Genomic DNA, 12,043 nt, shown 5'->3' with positions numbered 1-12,043 from the left:
TTTTGTTTTTAGAGCAATGTAAGCTCGCGGCACCAGCAGAACATTCGTTTGCAATAAGGTCACAGCTGTGATGATTTTGCCCGAGTTGTCTTGATGCTTTACAAAGCGTTCCCTATCAAACAAATGCTAAAATTACTCTGATCGATTTATATACTTCAGCTTCCGTAACATACATACAATGATACGACATGTGCTAATCAAGGAGTTCAATCACAGGATAATAAAGTTACAATGACATCGTAACTAGTGATAAGGTAAGGTGCTGAATTAAAGACGGGATATATTTGCAGTCTTGATTGTTTATTAGGTTAAAAACAGTTTCGCAAAAGTTGCGAAAATACTAAATTATATTTTCGCAATTAGCGATTACATTTCGCAAAATGCGCAAAATGCTATCGATATCATTAGCACAGGACATGGCATTGTTAGATTTTGAATTACAGTGTATCATAGGGTATAGTAAAGCAGTTGAAATTACAAGTCTAATTTTAATTAGATTAAAAGATACCGACCCTACCCATGTCGGTTTTCTGTCTCTCAGTAAACTGGGTGAAATAATTACCTGCTGGTCCAAATCAGTTACTTCAAGATTTATCTTCAGCATCTGCTTGTTAACGAAGGTAACCAGAGTCTGCAACAAAATGAAAACCATTATGCATAACTAACCAGATGTGTTGTGTCAATACATAAATAAGGTGATGTGTCCATACATATATACCCTGATGTGTCCATACATAGTTAACATGTCATGTCCATACATAATTACACTAATGTGTCTATACATAATTACCTAGACATGTCCATACATAATTACCCTGATTTGTCCATACATAATTACCCTGATGTGTCCATACATAATTACCATGACATGTCCATACATAATTACCTTGATGTGTCCATACATAATTACCATGATGTGTCCATACATAATTACCATGACGTGTCCATACATAATTACCCTGTGTCCATACATAATTACCCTGTGTCCATACATAATTACCCTGATGTATCCATACATAATTACCATGACATGTCCATAAATAATAACCCTGATGTATCCATACATAATTACCCTGATGTGTCCATACATAATTACCCTGACGTGTCCATACATTATTACCTTGATGTGTCCATACATAATTACCCTGATGTCTCCATACATAATTACCTTGATGTGTCCATACATTATTACCCTGATGTGTCCATACATTATTACCCTGATGTGTCCATACATAATTACCTTGATGTGTCCATACATAATTACCTTGATGTGTCCATACATAATTACCATGACATGTCCATACATAATTACCCTGATGTGTCCATACATAATTACCCTGATGTGTCCATACATTATTACCCTGATGTGTCCATACATAATTACCCTGATGTATCCATACATAATTACCCTGATGTGTCCATACATTATTACCCTGATGTGTCCATACATAATTACCCTGTGTCCATACATAATTACCCTGATGTGTCCATACATAATTACCCTGATGTGTCCATACATAATTACCCTGATGTGTCCATACATAATTACCCTGTGTCCATACATAATTACCCTGATGTGTCCATACATAATTACCCTGATGTGTCCATACATAATTACCCTGATGTGTCCATACATAATTACCATGACATGTCCATACATAATTACCCTGATGTGTCCATACATTATTACCTTGTTGTGTCCATACATAATTACCTTGATGTGTCCATACATAATTACCTTGATGTGTCCATACATTATTACCTTGATGTGTCCATACATAATTACCCTGATGTGTCCATACATAATTACCCTGATGTGTCCATACATAATTACCCTGACATGTCCATACATAATTACACTGATGTGTCCATACATAATTACCTAGACATGTCCATACATAATTACCCTGATGTGTCCATACATAATTACCCTGATGTGTCCATACATAATTACCCTAATGCGTTCATACATAATTACCCTAATGCGTTCATACATAATTACCCTGATGTGTCCATACATAATTACCCTGATGTGTCCATACATAATTACCATGACATGTCCATACATAATTACCCTGATGTATCCATACATAATTACCCTGATGTGTCCATACATTATTACCTTGTTGTGTCCATACATAATTACCTTGATGTGTCCATACATAATTACCTTGATGTGTCCATACATAATTGCCAAGATCTGTCCAATATTTTGCTTTCATACCAATTTATTACTTTTTAGCTGATATCCAGATACAAATAATTATCATTATTATATAGTTAGTAGACTGGTTTTTACCTTTTTCACCAAATTAAGCTTGTCTGGTGCATGATCAAACAGTGTATCAAATGCATCTCGCTCTGAAAGATAAACAAATATAATATATCAGAATGCTGATGTCAAACAAACCTAATAAAAAGTATCATTAAGTCCAGAACCAAACCAGATTTGCTGACAAAATTTCCCCTAATGGAGTAAATATCCATAAAGTACTTTATGAATACTAAGTAGATAACTGACAAGTCAGTGAGGGCCCCACAATGTGTCTGTGTCTATACCTTACCTTATCATACACCGACATCGAGTTACTACTTATATGCTGCAAATATACAAATTACACTATGACCTTGACCTTAACATTAGCAACTTTTTAAATTGCTATTGCACATCTATATATCACAGTATCATAATGCATGTGATAATTCAGAGCATTTTGTCTTCTGTAAGGGCCTTATATGATGTACTTTGAAGTATATTCCTAGATATATTTTCAGTAACAGTGACCTTGACCTTAAGGAAGTTTTTAAACCCAAAATGTGCATCAGAATTTCACATTGTATCATCAAGTGAAATTTCAGAAAGTTTGAACTTCTGTACAGGGCCATAGATGATACTTTTTGACAGTATAGTATTTTATGTAACCTTGACCTTAGGTTTTTTAAAATCCCTATTGCACATCTTCACATCACAGTGTAACACCATGTAATGTTTCAACGAAAAACAGCAAGAAAAACATTTAAGTCGAAAGTCTGGATGGCCGGTCTGTCTTACACATTACTGGCAAACCTTAAGTACACACTGCCATAAAAGCCAACAAAACACATTATAACTAATAAATTTTGACAGTAGAATATGGAGCTAATACCCATGAACACTTGATTTCTATCTGAAGTAAGTGTGCTCTTTGACACAGAAAAGCACTCCCAAGCAAGAAATTTCAATAAGAAAGCAATATATGAAATTTGAGTTTGATTGGCCCAAAGTAAACTGATTTTCTAGTTATAGTAACAGTGATCTTGACCTTTGACCTTACAAACTGTAAATCTATTCTAAGCAAAATGTTTAAGTGTGTCTAGAAAAATGTCTGATAAACTATGCGAAATAGCATCATCTGGTGAATGGCTATACCAGACTCATTGTCTACTGTTTATAGGTTCTTTTCTCTTCTTTCTGAACAACTTTCTTTCTAATGTCTTCCTTGACAATGCCTCACTTTTGGTCTTCAGTTGAGCGTTCGCCCCTGTGAGGAAGGCTTTTGGTTGTCCCCTGGCCGAGACATACCAGAGTCATTAAAAATAGTAGTTGCTGTTCCTGCTTAGCGCTCAGCGTGTTAGGAGTGGGACGACTGGTTCGCCTGTTGTCAGTATAATGTGACCGGGTGGGGTGTCCTGCTGGGTGTCTTCAGCAGTATGCTTCATTGATGTAGCACTTTAAATTGGCAAAAGTTCCGGCCTATCACAAGGAGACTTAACACGAACATACCGCAGCCTCCCAAAACACACATACGCACTCACCACACGCATGCATGTCGCACGCACGGGTGGCCGTCCTTAAATGACCTTAGCTGTAAATAGGACGTTAAATAAAATAAACCAAACCAAACCAAACCTTCATAGGTGAATGGCTATACCAGACTAATTGTCTACCCTTTATAGGCGAATGGCTATACCAGACTAATTGTCTACCCTTTATAGGCGAATGGCTATACCAGACTCATTGTCTACCCTTTATAGGCAAATGGCCAGTTATATATGACTTATTTTGAAGTATCACGATTAGGAGGGTCGTTTATATAATTTCAATTCCTCTGCCAGAAGGGGGAGGGGCGATTACATGTGCCAATCATACTTACCAAATCTTGCACCAATATCCCTGAAAATTAAATAAAAAAACAGACACTTAAATAAACTGAAGAAACTGACACATAAAACTCCATTCAATTTGTTTAAATTATAAATGAAATAGTAATAATAAGATTATAAAGATCAATTAGGACATTGGCCTCTATATCCATATCAAAGTGATCTAATACCTTTTTACCAACACAGATACATATGTATCTATAATCCGGAATATCAAAATATCCTCTGAAGAAATCAATCGAAAACGTTAGTAATCATAAAACAGTCTTCCTTTTTATATATGAAATTGCTCTTTTTCCAGGGTCTCCTCTCTCTTGATGAACCAATAGTTTCATAATTTCATGCTTACTCATTAATAGTTGTAATTTCTTCTGTCACCTGTCTTGGGAACAGTCTACCATCTCTCTTCTGTTAATATAAATGGTATGTTTCATTTAAATACAATGGTCGAAGCTGAAAGGCCATAAGAGCGGACATAAAACATGTTTAATAAATAAATAAGTGAATGGTCAACATGTAAACAATCAATGCTACTATTAAACTTTTGTAAAATAAAAAATGTCAATGCATGAGGTGCAGAGTAGATTAATGGGTGAATATGTAAAGAAGGAGGTGAATGGCATAAAATAAGGCACAGGTAGTTGTGTATAGTAATGAACATTTAATTTTATCGCTGTATCTGCCATGTAAAAACAGTTTGATTTCTCTTACCTGTACAACCATCAATGTGATGCAGACATTTTCTGGTAGTCTGATTGGAGCCCTGAAGTGACGAGCTAGACTCACCAACAGGTGTAAAATTGCTACTAGGTTCTTAGAGTGGATACCTGGAAAATACAACTTCTCTGATCAGCTTTATTGATATAAAAAAATAGAACATATGTATTTGTCATGTCTTGGATTTTCCATAGAGTGAGTATATTTTGCATGTTCAAAACTTTTAATCTATGGAAAAGTATATATATTTGCAGATGTCCTTTAGACAATCCTTAAAACTACATTTTATACATATTTTAGCTGCCATTTCTGCAGGACAAACTGGATTTTGAAAAATCACAATCTTAACTGGTAATTACTATTTGCCTTGATTTAGTGTCCAAAATCAGAAGACTCTATCCCAAATAAAGAGGGTTTGTAAGTAAGAGAGTATACACACAATAGCTGGGATTAAAGATCTATACTGGCATTTTAAAGGTTGTACAAACTATGGCCTATTGTTTTACTTATATATACAAGTATATATATTGTCAACAGTTACAGAGATAAACAGAACAGAATTTAAACTGCCTTACAACACTGATTAACAGAAAAGAATTTAAACAGCCTTACAACACTGATTTATACACAAGAATTTAAACAGCCTTACAACACTGATTTATACACAAGAATTTAAACAGCCTTACAACACTGATTTATAGACGAGAATTTAAAGAGTCTTACAACACTGATTTAGACAAAGTATGTGTTTGACTCACTGTCTATGCTCCACTTGGACTGGCTCCAGGTAGGAGGCAGCTGTAGACTCTCATTGATCACGTCCAGTACAATCCATAGCTTCTGTTTCTGGGCCTGCTCTGACTGGGTCACCTCGGGCACTTTTACTCTGATTCCAGCTAGCTTCTCTGTGAGAATTAAAACAGACTCATCTCTCTTTTCAATTGTACTAGAAATATACAGAATGTAAGAAAAAGCTGTGGTGGCCATGGGTATGTGAGCACCCAGTTTTGAATCAAGTAACATGAGGTGGAACCTACACAAAAGCAAGTGACATCTCTGGAAACATACCTCACAGATTATCTAATGGGGAACAGAGATTTACACTAGAACAAAAGATCCAAGAGGTCTCTTGGCGCCCACCATTGAATGAGCCATATCAGTCAAATAAAAGACTTATCTTTTCTTTTCCCTTTCTTCACTCTTCCTTCAAAACATTTAATAATTTTATATAACACTATATACCAGGAGCAACCTGCCATTGTCAAAATCCAAGATGGCCATACTCTTTGTAATCCATTTACTTCTTCAGTACTTTCTGAGAACTCGCAGTAAAAAAAACAATTCAATTGTCAAAATCCAAAATGGCCACTGGTCCGCAATGTTGTTGTCTGATTGGTACCAAAATACAATATGCACAACTAGGGACCAAGGAGAAATTACAAATTTGAGAAGTATCCCTTTAGTACTTTTTGAGAATTAGTAATAACAAGAATTGTTTATGGACAGATGATGGACCATTGGTGCAGGGGGGATTTGAATAGCCCACCATCTGATAATGGTGGGCTGAAAATGAGATATTAAGTCACAAGTTATATAAACCAGTACAATATCCAGTAGAAGGTACTGGTATTGATGTGTATTGTGTGTGATATAAACCAGTATAATATCCAGTAGAAGGTACTGGTATTGATGTGTATTGTGTGTGATATAAACCAGTATAATATCCAGTAGAAGGTACTGGTATTGATGTGTATTGTGTGTGATATAAACCAGTATAATATCCAGTAGAAGGTACTGGTATTGATGTGTATCGTGTGTGATATAAACCAGTATAATATCCAGTAGAAGGTACTGGTATTGATGTGTATTGTGTGTGATATAAACCAGTATAATATCCAGTAGAAGGTACTGGTATTGATGTGTATTGTGTGTGATATAAACCAGTATAATATCCAGTAGAAGGTACTGGTATTGATGTGTATTGTGTGTGATATAAACCAGTATAATATCCAGTAGAAGGTACTGGTATTGATGTGTATTGTGTGTGATATAAACCAGTATAATATCCAGTAGAATCGTGTGTGATATAAACCAGTATAATATCCAGTAGAAGGTACTGGTATTGATGTGTATTGTGTGTGATATAAACCAGTATAATATCCAGTAGAAGGTATTGGTATTGATGTGTATTGTGTGTGATATAAACCAGTATAATATCCAGTAGAAGGTACTGGTATTGATGTGTACTCTGTGTGATATAAACCAGTATAATATCCAGTAGAAGGTACTGGTATTGATGTGTACTCTGTGTGTGATATAAACCAGTATAATATCCAGTAGAAGGTACTGGTATTGATGTGTATCGTGTGTGATATAAACCAGTATAATATCCAGTAGAAGGTACTGGTATTGATGTGTATTGTGTGTGATATAAACCAGTATAATATCCAGTAGAAGGTACTGGTATTGATGTGTATCGTGTGTGATATAAACCAGTATAATATCCAGTAGAAGGTACTGGTATTGATGTGTATTGTGTGTGATATAAACCAGTATAATATCCAGTAGAAGGTACTGGTATTGATGTGTACTGTGTGTGATATAAACCAGTATAATATCCAGTAGAAGGTACTGGTATTGATGTGTATTGTGTGTGATATAAACCAGTATAATATAAAGGTAATGAAATGGTTGTGTATTGTGTGAAAATATCTGTGAAAATATGACACACATTTTTTTGTACATGCTTTAGTCGTGAAGTCTTTATTGACTTACCAATCAATTTTTGCAGAATCTGTCCATCAAACAGATCTTCCTCAATGTCTTTGACAATGATTCTATCATCTGCTAACACATCATTGATCCAATCCAGAAGCATCTGAAAAAATAAGTTTCAAAAAGGAAATTACAAAATTGTTAATCCCAAGCATGCAGAACTTATAATTAAGAAGCATAACGCATATGTGTATATTCCATCTGTGAGATTGATCATTGACCGGTATATCAGTTAGTAGTCAGTTAATATACTGGGTATGACAGCTATTAACCTACTGCATACTGATATAAACACAAGTGAATATTGCCAATCAAGAGATTGAATGCAGTAAGGGAAATAACTGGAGAAAGAATCATAAAAAAATATCTATTGTGGAGATCGAAAAAAAATAATTCAAAATGCCTTACTCATCTAAATTGTTGAAAACAAGAACACTCTGTTCAATTCATACCCTGCTTTAAAGTAGTGATTTCTGTGATCCGTTGTAAAATTTTACATGTTAGATTTACAAATGTTTGCTAACCTTAATCAACCCCTTTACTTTAGGATCCTCTCTTGAATGTGGTTCGATCATAGATCGTTCTTCATTGTCATCTATAAAGCAGCAAAATGTCATGACTTCATAAATAGGCTTCATTATTAACAAATACAGAACAAATTATATCTAATTTCTATAATTGATATACATTTGTATTTTCCTCTCATTTTACAATGAAGATTTTACACATGTCATTAGCACAAACAGGTGCTTTTGTTAGAATAATCTACTGGAGAAGATAGTATTACGATATATAGATGCATGTAAGGACCAGACAATTTTCTGAAGGGTAACAATGATATAGTGTAGCATCCTCAATTTAATACAGCAACACTTGTAGTATTTGCAGACAACATACCCATGCTATATCCCTCTGGTCCAATGTCAGTAAATGTTGGACTGGTAGGTGATTCAATGGCATGTTTTCCTTCTTCTTGGAGTTCACTTACTATGAAAAGGACAAAAAATAAGATAGATTACTTTTCATCTCCTTGAACATTTACTTGAATACTTAATGTTAATAACATTACCTATGACCATTGTGATGTATATATATATTTGCGATCAGTATTGGAACTTATTTAGTAAGTTTAATTTTTGTAGATTTCTGAATTCTATGACTTCATTAGTTTCTGTGATATTAACACTTCTTCAAAGTACAAAACATCATCTTATGAATATTATATCTGAATCTCGACCAGTCAAAATGGACCTCTTCTCGAAATCGAACTCTCTCTAAACTAGTCTAAAGTTCCAAATGATATGCTCTCATGACCACAGGATTTAAAATCAAATCTTTGTAACCAGCAATGCAAACTGCCAGTTGGATTGCAGGAAATGCTAGTTTAGATTTTATGTACTTACAAATTTTCGCTGGTATGTTTTCCCCGACAATCTATTCATATATGTAATACACGAGCATAGTCATGAAAATATGAGTGGAAAATAGATACCAACATTAGAAATCATGATTATATGACAAATGAAATCTTTATAAGTGGTGTACTGTGATTCTTGTATTTGATCTACTTTTCTTTGTATTGAAATTAATAAAAACACCGATGTAAAGTTTGCAAGTTCAAAATTTTATTTTGCTAATGGAAATTTAAGGCACTCAAGTTAATTTCGACCCCTGGATCATATAAGTAAAAATAAATTTAAACATTAACATGTAAATATGTTTATTGTCAGATTTCGTCAGATTTCATGAACAAGTTTGCAATCAACAGCTGTAAAATTTCACAATGTCTGTTTTCAACTCCCTTGATATGAATTCTTGTGTGACCTTATGTAACAGCTATATATAAACTGTTTTTGTGATATATATTGTAAATCATAGTGCTATGAAATGACTGATCACCTGATGATGATAGAGTGTTTAATATTTCCTGTCTCATTTTAAATGCATTTGTATGGTAACTTATTATTATAAATAAGTTACCATACAAATGCATTTAAAATGAGACAGGAAATATTAAACACTCTATCATCATCAGGTGATCAGTCATTTCATAGCACTATGATTTACAATATATATCACAAAAACAGTTTATATATAGCTGTTACATAAGGTCACACAAGAATTCATATCAACGGAGTTGAAAACAGACATTGTGAAATTTTACAGCTGTTGATTGCAAACTTGTTCATGAAATCTGACGAAATCTGACAATAAACATATTTACATGTTAATGTTTAAATTTATTTTTACTTATATGATCCAGGGGTCGAAATTAACTTGAGTGCCTTAAATTTCCATTAGCAAAATAAAATTTTGAACTTGCAAACTTTACATCGGTGTTTTTATTAATTTCAATACAAAGAAAAGTAGATCAAATACAAGAATCACAGTACACCACTTATAAAGATTTCATTTGTCATATAATCATAATTTCTAATGTTGGTATCTATTTTCCACTCATATTTTCATGACTATGCTCGTGTATTACATATATGAATAGATTGTCGGGGAAAACATACCAGCGAAAATTTGTAAGTACATAAAATCTAAACTAGCATTTCCTGCAATCCAACTGGCAGTTTGCATTGCTGGTTACAAAGATTTGATTTTAAATCCTGTGGTCATGAGAGCATATCATTTGGAACTTTAGACTAGTTTAGAGAGAGTTCGATTTCGAGAAGAGGTCCATTTTGACTGGTCGAGATTCAGATATAATATTCATAAGATGATGTTTTGTACTTTGAAGAAGTGTTAATATCACAGAAACTAATGAAGTCATAGAATTCAGAAATCTACAAAAATTAAACTTACTAAATAAGTTCCAATACTGATCGCAAATATATATATACATCACAATGGTCATAGGTGTTACTGGCACTGACCTGCATTAGACCTACATCTCCGTGCTGATGGGGTAGTGCAAGATATGGGGTATTTCTTTTATTTCATTGCATTGCAAACTAGAACAATTTCACGAATACAAATATAAAGAACAAAAATTTCAAACATTACCTAATTACTACAGGCCTTATTAGAATATATTGCTTTTTAAAAGCCTGATCATCCTGTACATATTATCATCTAACTGCTTAATTTGATATAGGTTATATATATATAATCTTTACCTATGTGTAATACTTGAAATATAAAGTATTATTATATCATGTAATGTGAAATATAGTGCACGTTTATAAAAATGCTGTACAGTAGTGCCCCGTTAAACCGCCACCTTTTGTCCAGTGCCGATTTTGGCGGTTTAACGGGGGTGGCGGTACAACAGGGTTTCAGTAGGAGGGCAATACATTATAAGTATAATTATAACGTTGCTAGAGTCTAGTCAAGTAACAGTCTCACAAACGTAACGTCATGTTAATAGATCTATTTACAAATTTATTTCACTTTTAAAAAAAGATCCAAAGTGGGTTGCTTTAGCATAGGGCAAACAGACCAAACCACTTTAATGATGCATGGTGATTTGGTTTCATCTTGACTGTGTTGATTATACAAGAAAATAATTAAATCATAATGCCACTCTTGTCGTAAGTGTTAGGTACCAATTTACCTACTGCACGCATATATAGGCCTAAAACAAAGCTTAGTATATGACAACAATCCCCTAAGATGTTGATTTCATGGTCGGTTGCAATGACCGGCACCGGTTTTGGGAAGTTGCAATGTAATTATTTTGTCTTTCCATTGATGTTTGTTACATATAGTAATGCACTTGACTTGACAGGTATGAATAGTGAAAACATTCTCAGATGTGCAACTCCAGACCACGTCGGCTAAATTTCGCGTTTTAACATAGCAGAATTCTGACTAGAGTGTCTATCATAATTATGCATCCGCTAATTAGAGTATATTAACCGGTATACAGAATTATTTGGATTTTTTTATAGCTCCGGAATTATATCTATACAGTCAGTAGACATACGTACAGCAACCTGCCTGTACAATTCTTCTGTATAGATACAAGGGAAATAACCCGTAACAACAACCTGTGTAACAAAATAACGTCCATCTGATGGTTTATTTATCCAATATATAAGTGTTAAAACAACTTTAATGGTAAGTTAAATGTTACAGCAAGTGTCTGGATAACGTTGGCGGAATTGTTCTTGCATGTCCATTTTTGGTAATATTGCAGGCAAGACAGATTGAAAAGTTGGGAAAACATCCGAAATATTTTGACTGAATAGTCGTGGTACTGAGGTAATGTAAAAGAAATGAATAGATCTTGAGCTCAGAATTGTATGAAAATTACCTTCTTTCGCCTTCTTTTTTCTTCCCAATGTACCGATTTTATCCAGAAAGGAGTCTTCCTTCTTTCTAGGTGTTGCTGGTGGTGGGGAACCTGGTTGGGTGGCCATTTTGGATTTACACTTCCGTTGTGAAGGTCAAAGGTCAA

At 34.1% G+C, this 12,043-nt stretch overlaps 1 protein-coding gene across 1 annotated transcript in view; it reads right to left on the bottom strand.

Moving 5' to 3' along the window:
• LOC117328075 (beta-parvin-like) overlaps nucleotides 1-12,029 on the bottom strand; it is a 94,502-nt gene extending 82,473 nt beyond the window's left edge. The window contains exons 1-10 of the mRNA XM_033885415.1: nucleotides 11,900-12,029; nucleotides 8,533-8,622; nucleotides 8,160-8,230; nucleotides 7,636-7,738; nucleotides 5,619-5,765; nucleotides 4,855-4,970; nucleotides 4,493-4,551; nucleotides 4,134-4,153; nucleotides 2,300-2,361; nucleotides 563-631 (exon numbers count right to left, since the gene is read on the bottom strand). Coding sequence (XP_033741306.1) covers nucleotides 563-631; nucleotides 2,300-2,361; nucleotides 4,134-4,153; nucleotides 4,493-4,551; nucleotides 4,855-4,970; nucleotides 5,619-5,765; nucleotides 7,636-7,738; nucleotides 8,160-8,230; nucleotides 8,533-8,622; nucleotides 11,900-12,005 — 843 coding nt within the window. The 5' untranslated portion in view covers nucleotides 12,006-12,029. The remainder of the gene's footprint in view (nucleotides 1-562; nucleotides 632-2,299; nucleotides 2,362-4,133; nucleotides 4,154-4,492; nucleotides 4,552-4,854; nucleotides 4,971-5,618; nucleotides 5,766-7,635; nucleotides 7,739-8,159; nucleotides 8,231-8,532; nucleotides 8,623-11,899) is intronic.
• Between the last annotated feature and the right edge of the window lie 14 nt (nucleotides 12,030-12,043).

This window comes from Pecten maximus, chromosome 5, assembly GCF_902652985.1.
Source record: "Pecten maximus chromosome 5, xPecMax1.1, whole genome shotgun sequence".
NCBI lineage: Eukaryota > Metazoa > Mollusca > Bivalvia > Pectinida > Pectinidae > Pecten > Pecten maximus.
Note: the sequence above shows the minus strand (reverse complement) of the source record. Positions and strands in the feature narration are given on the sequence as shown.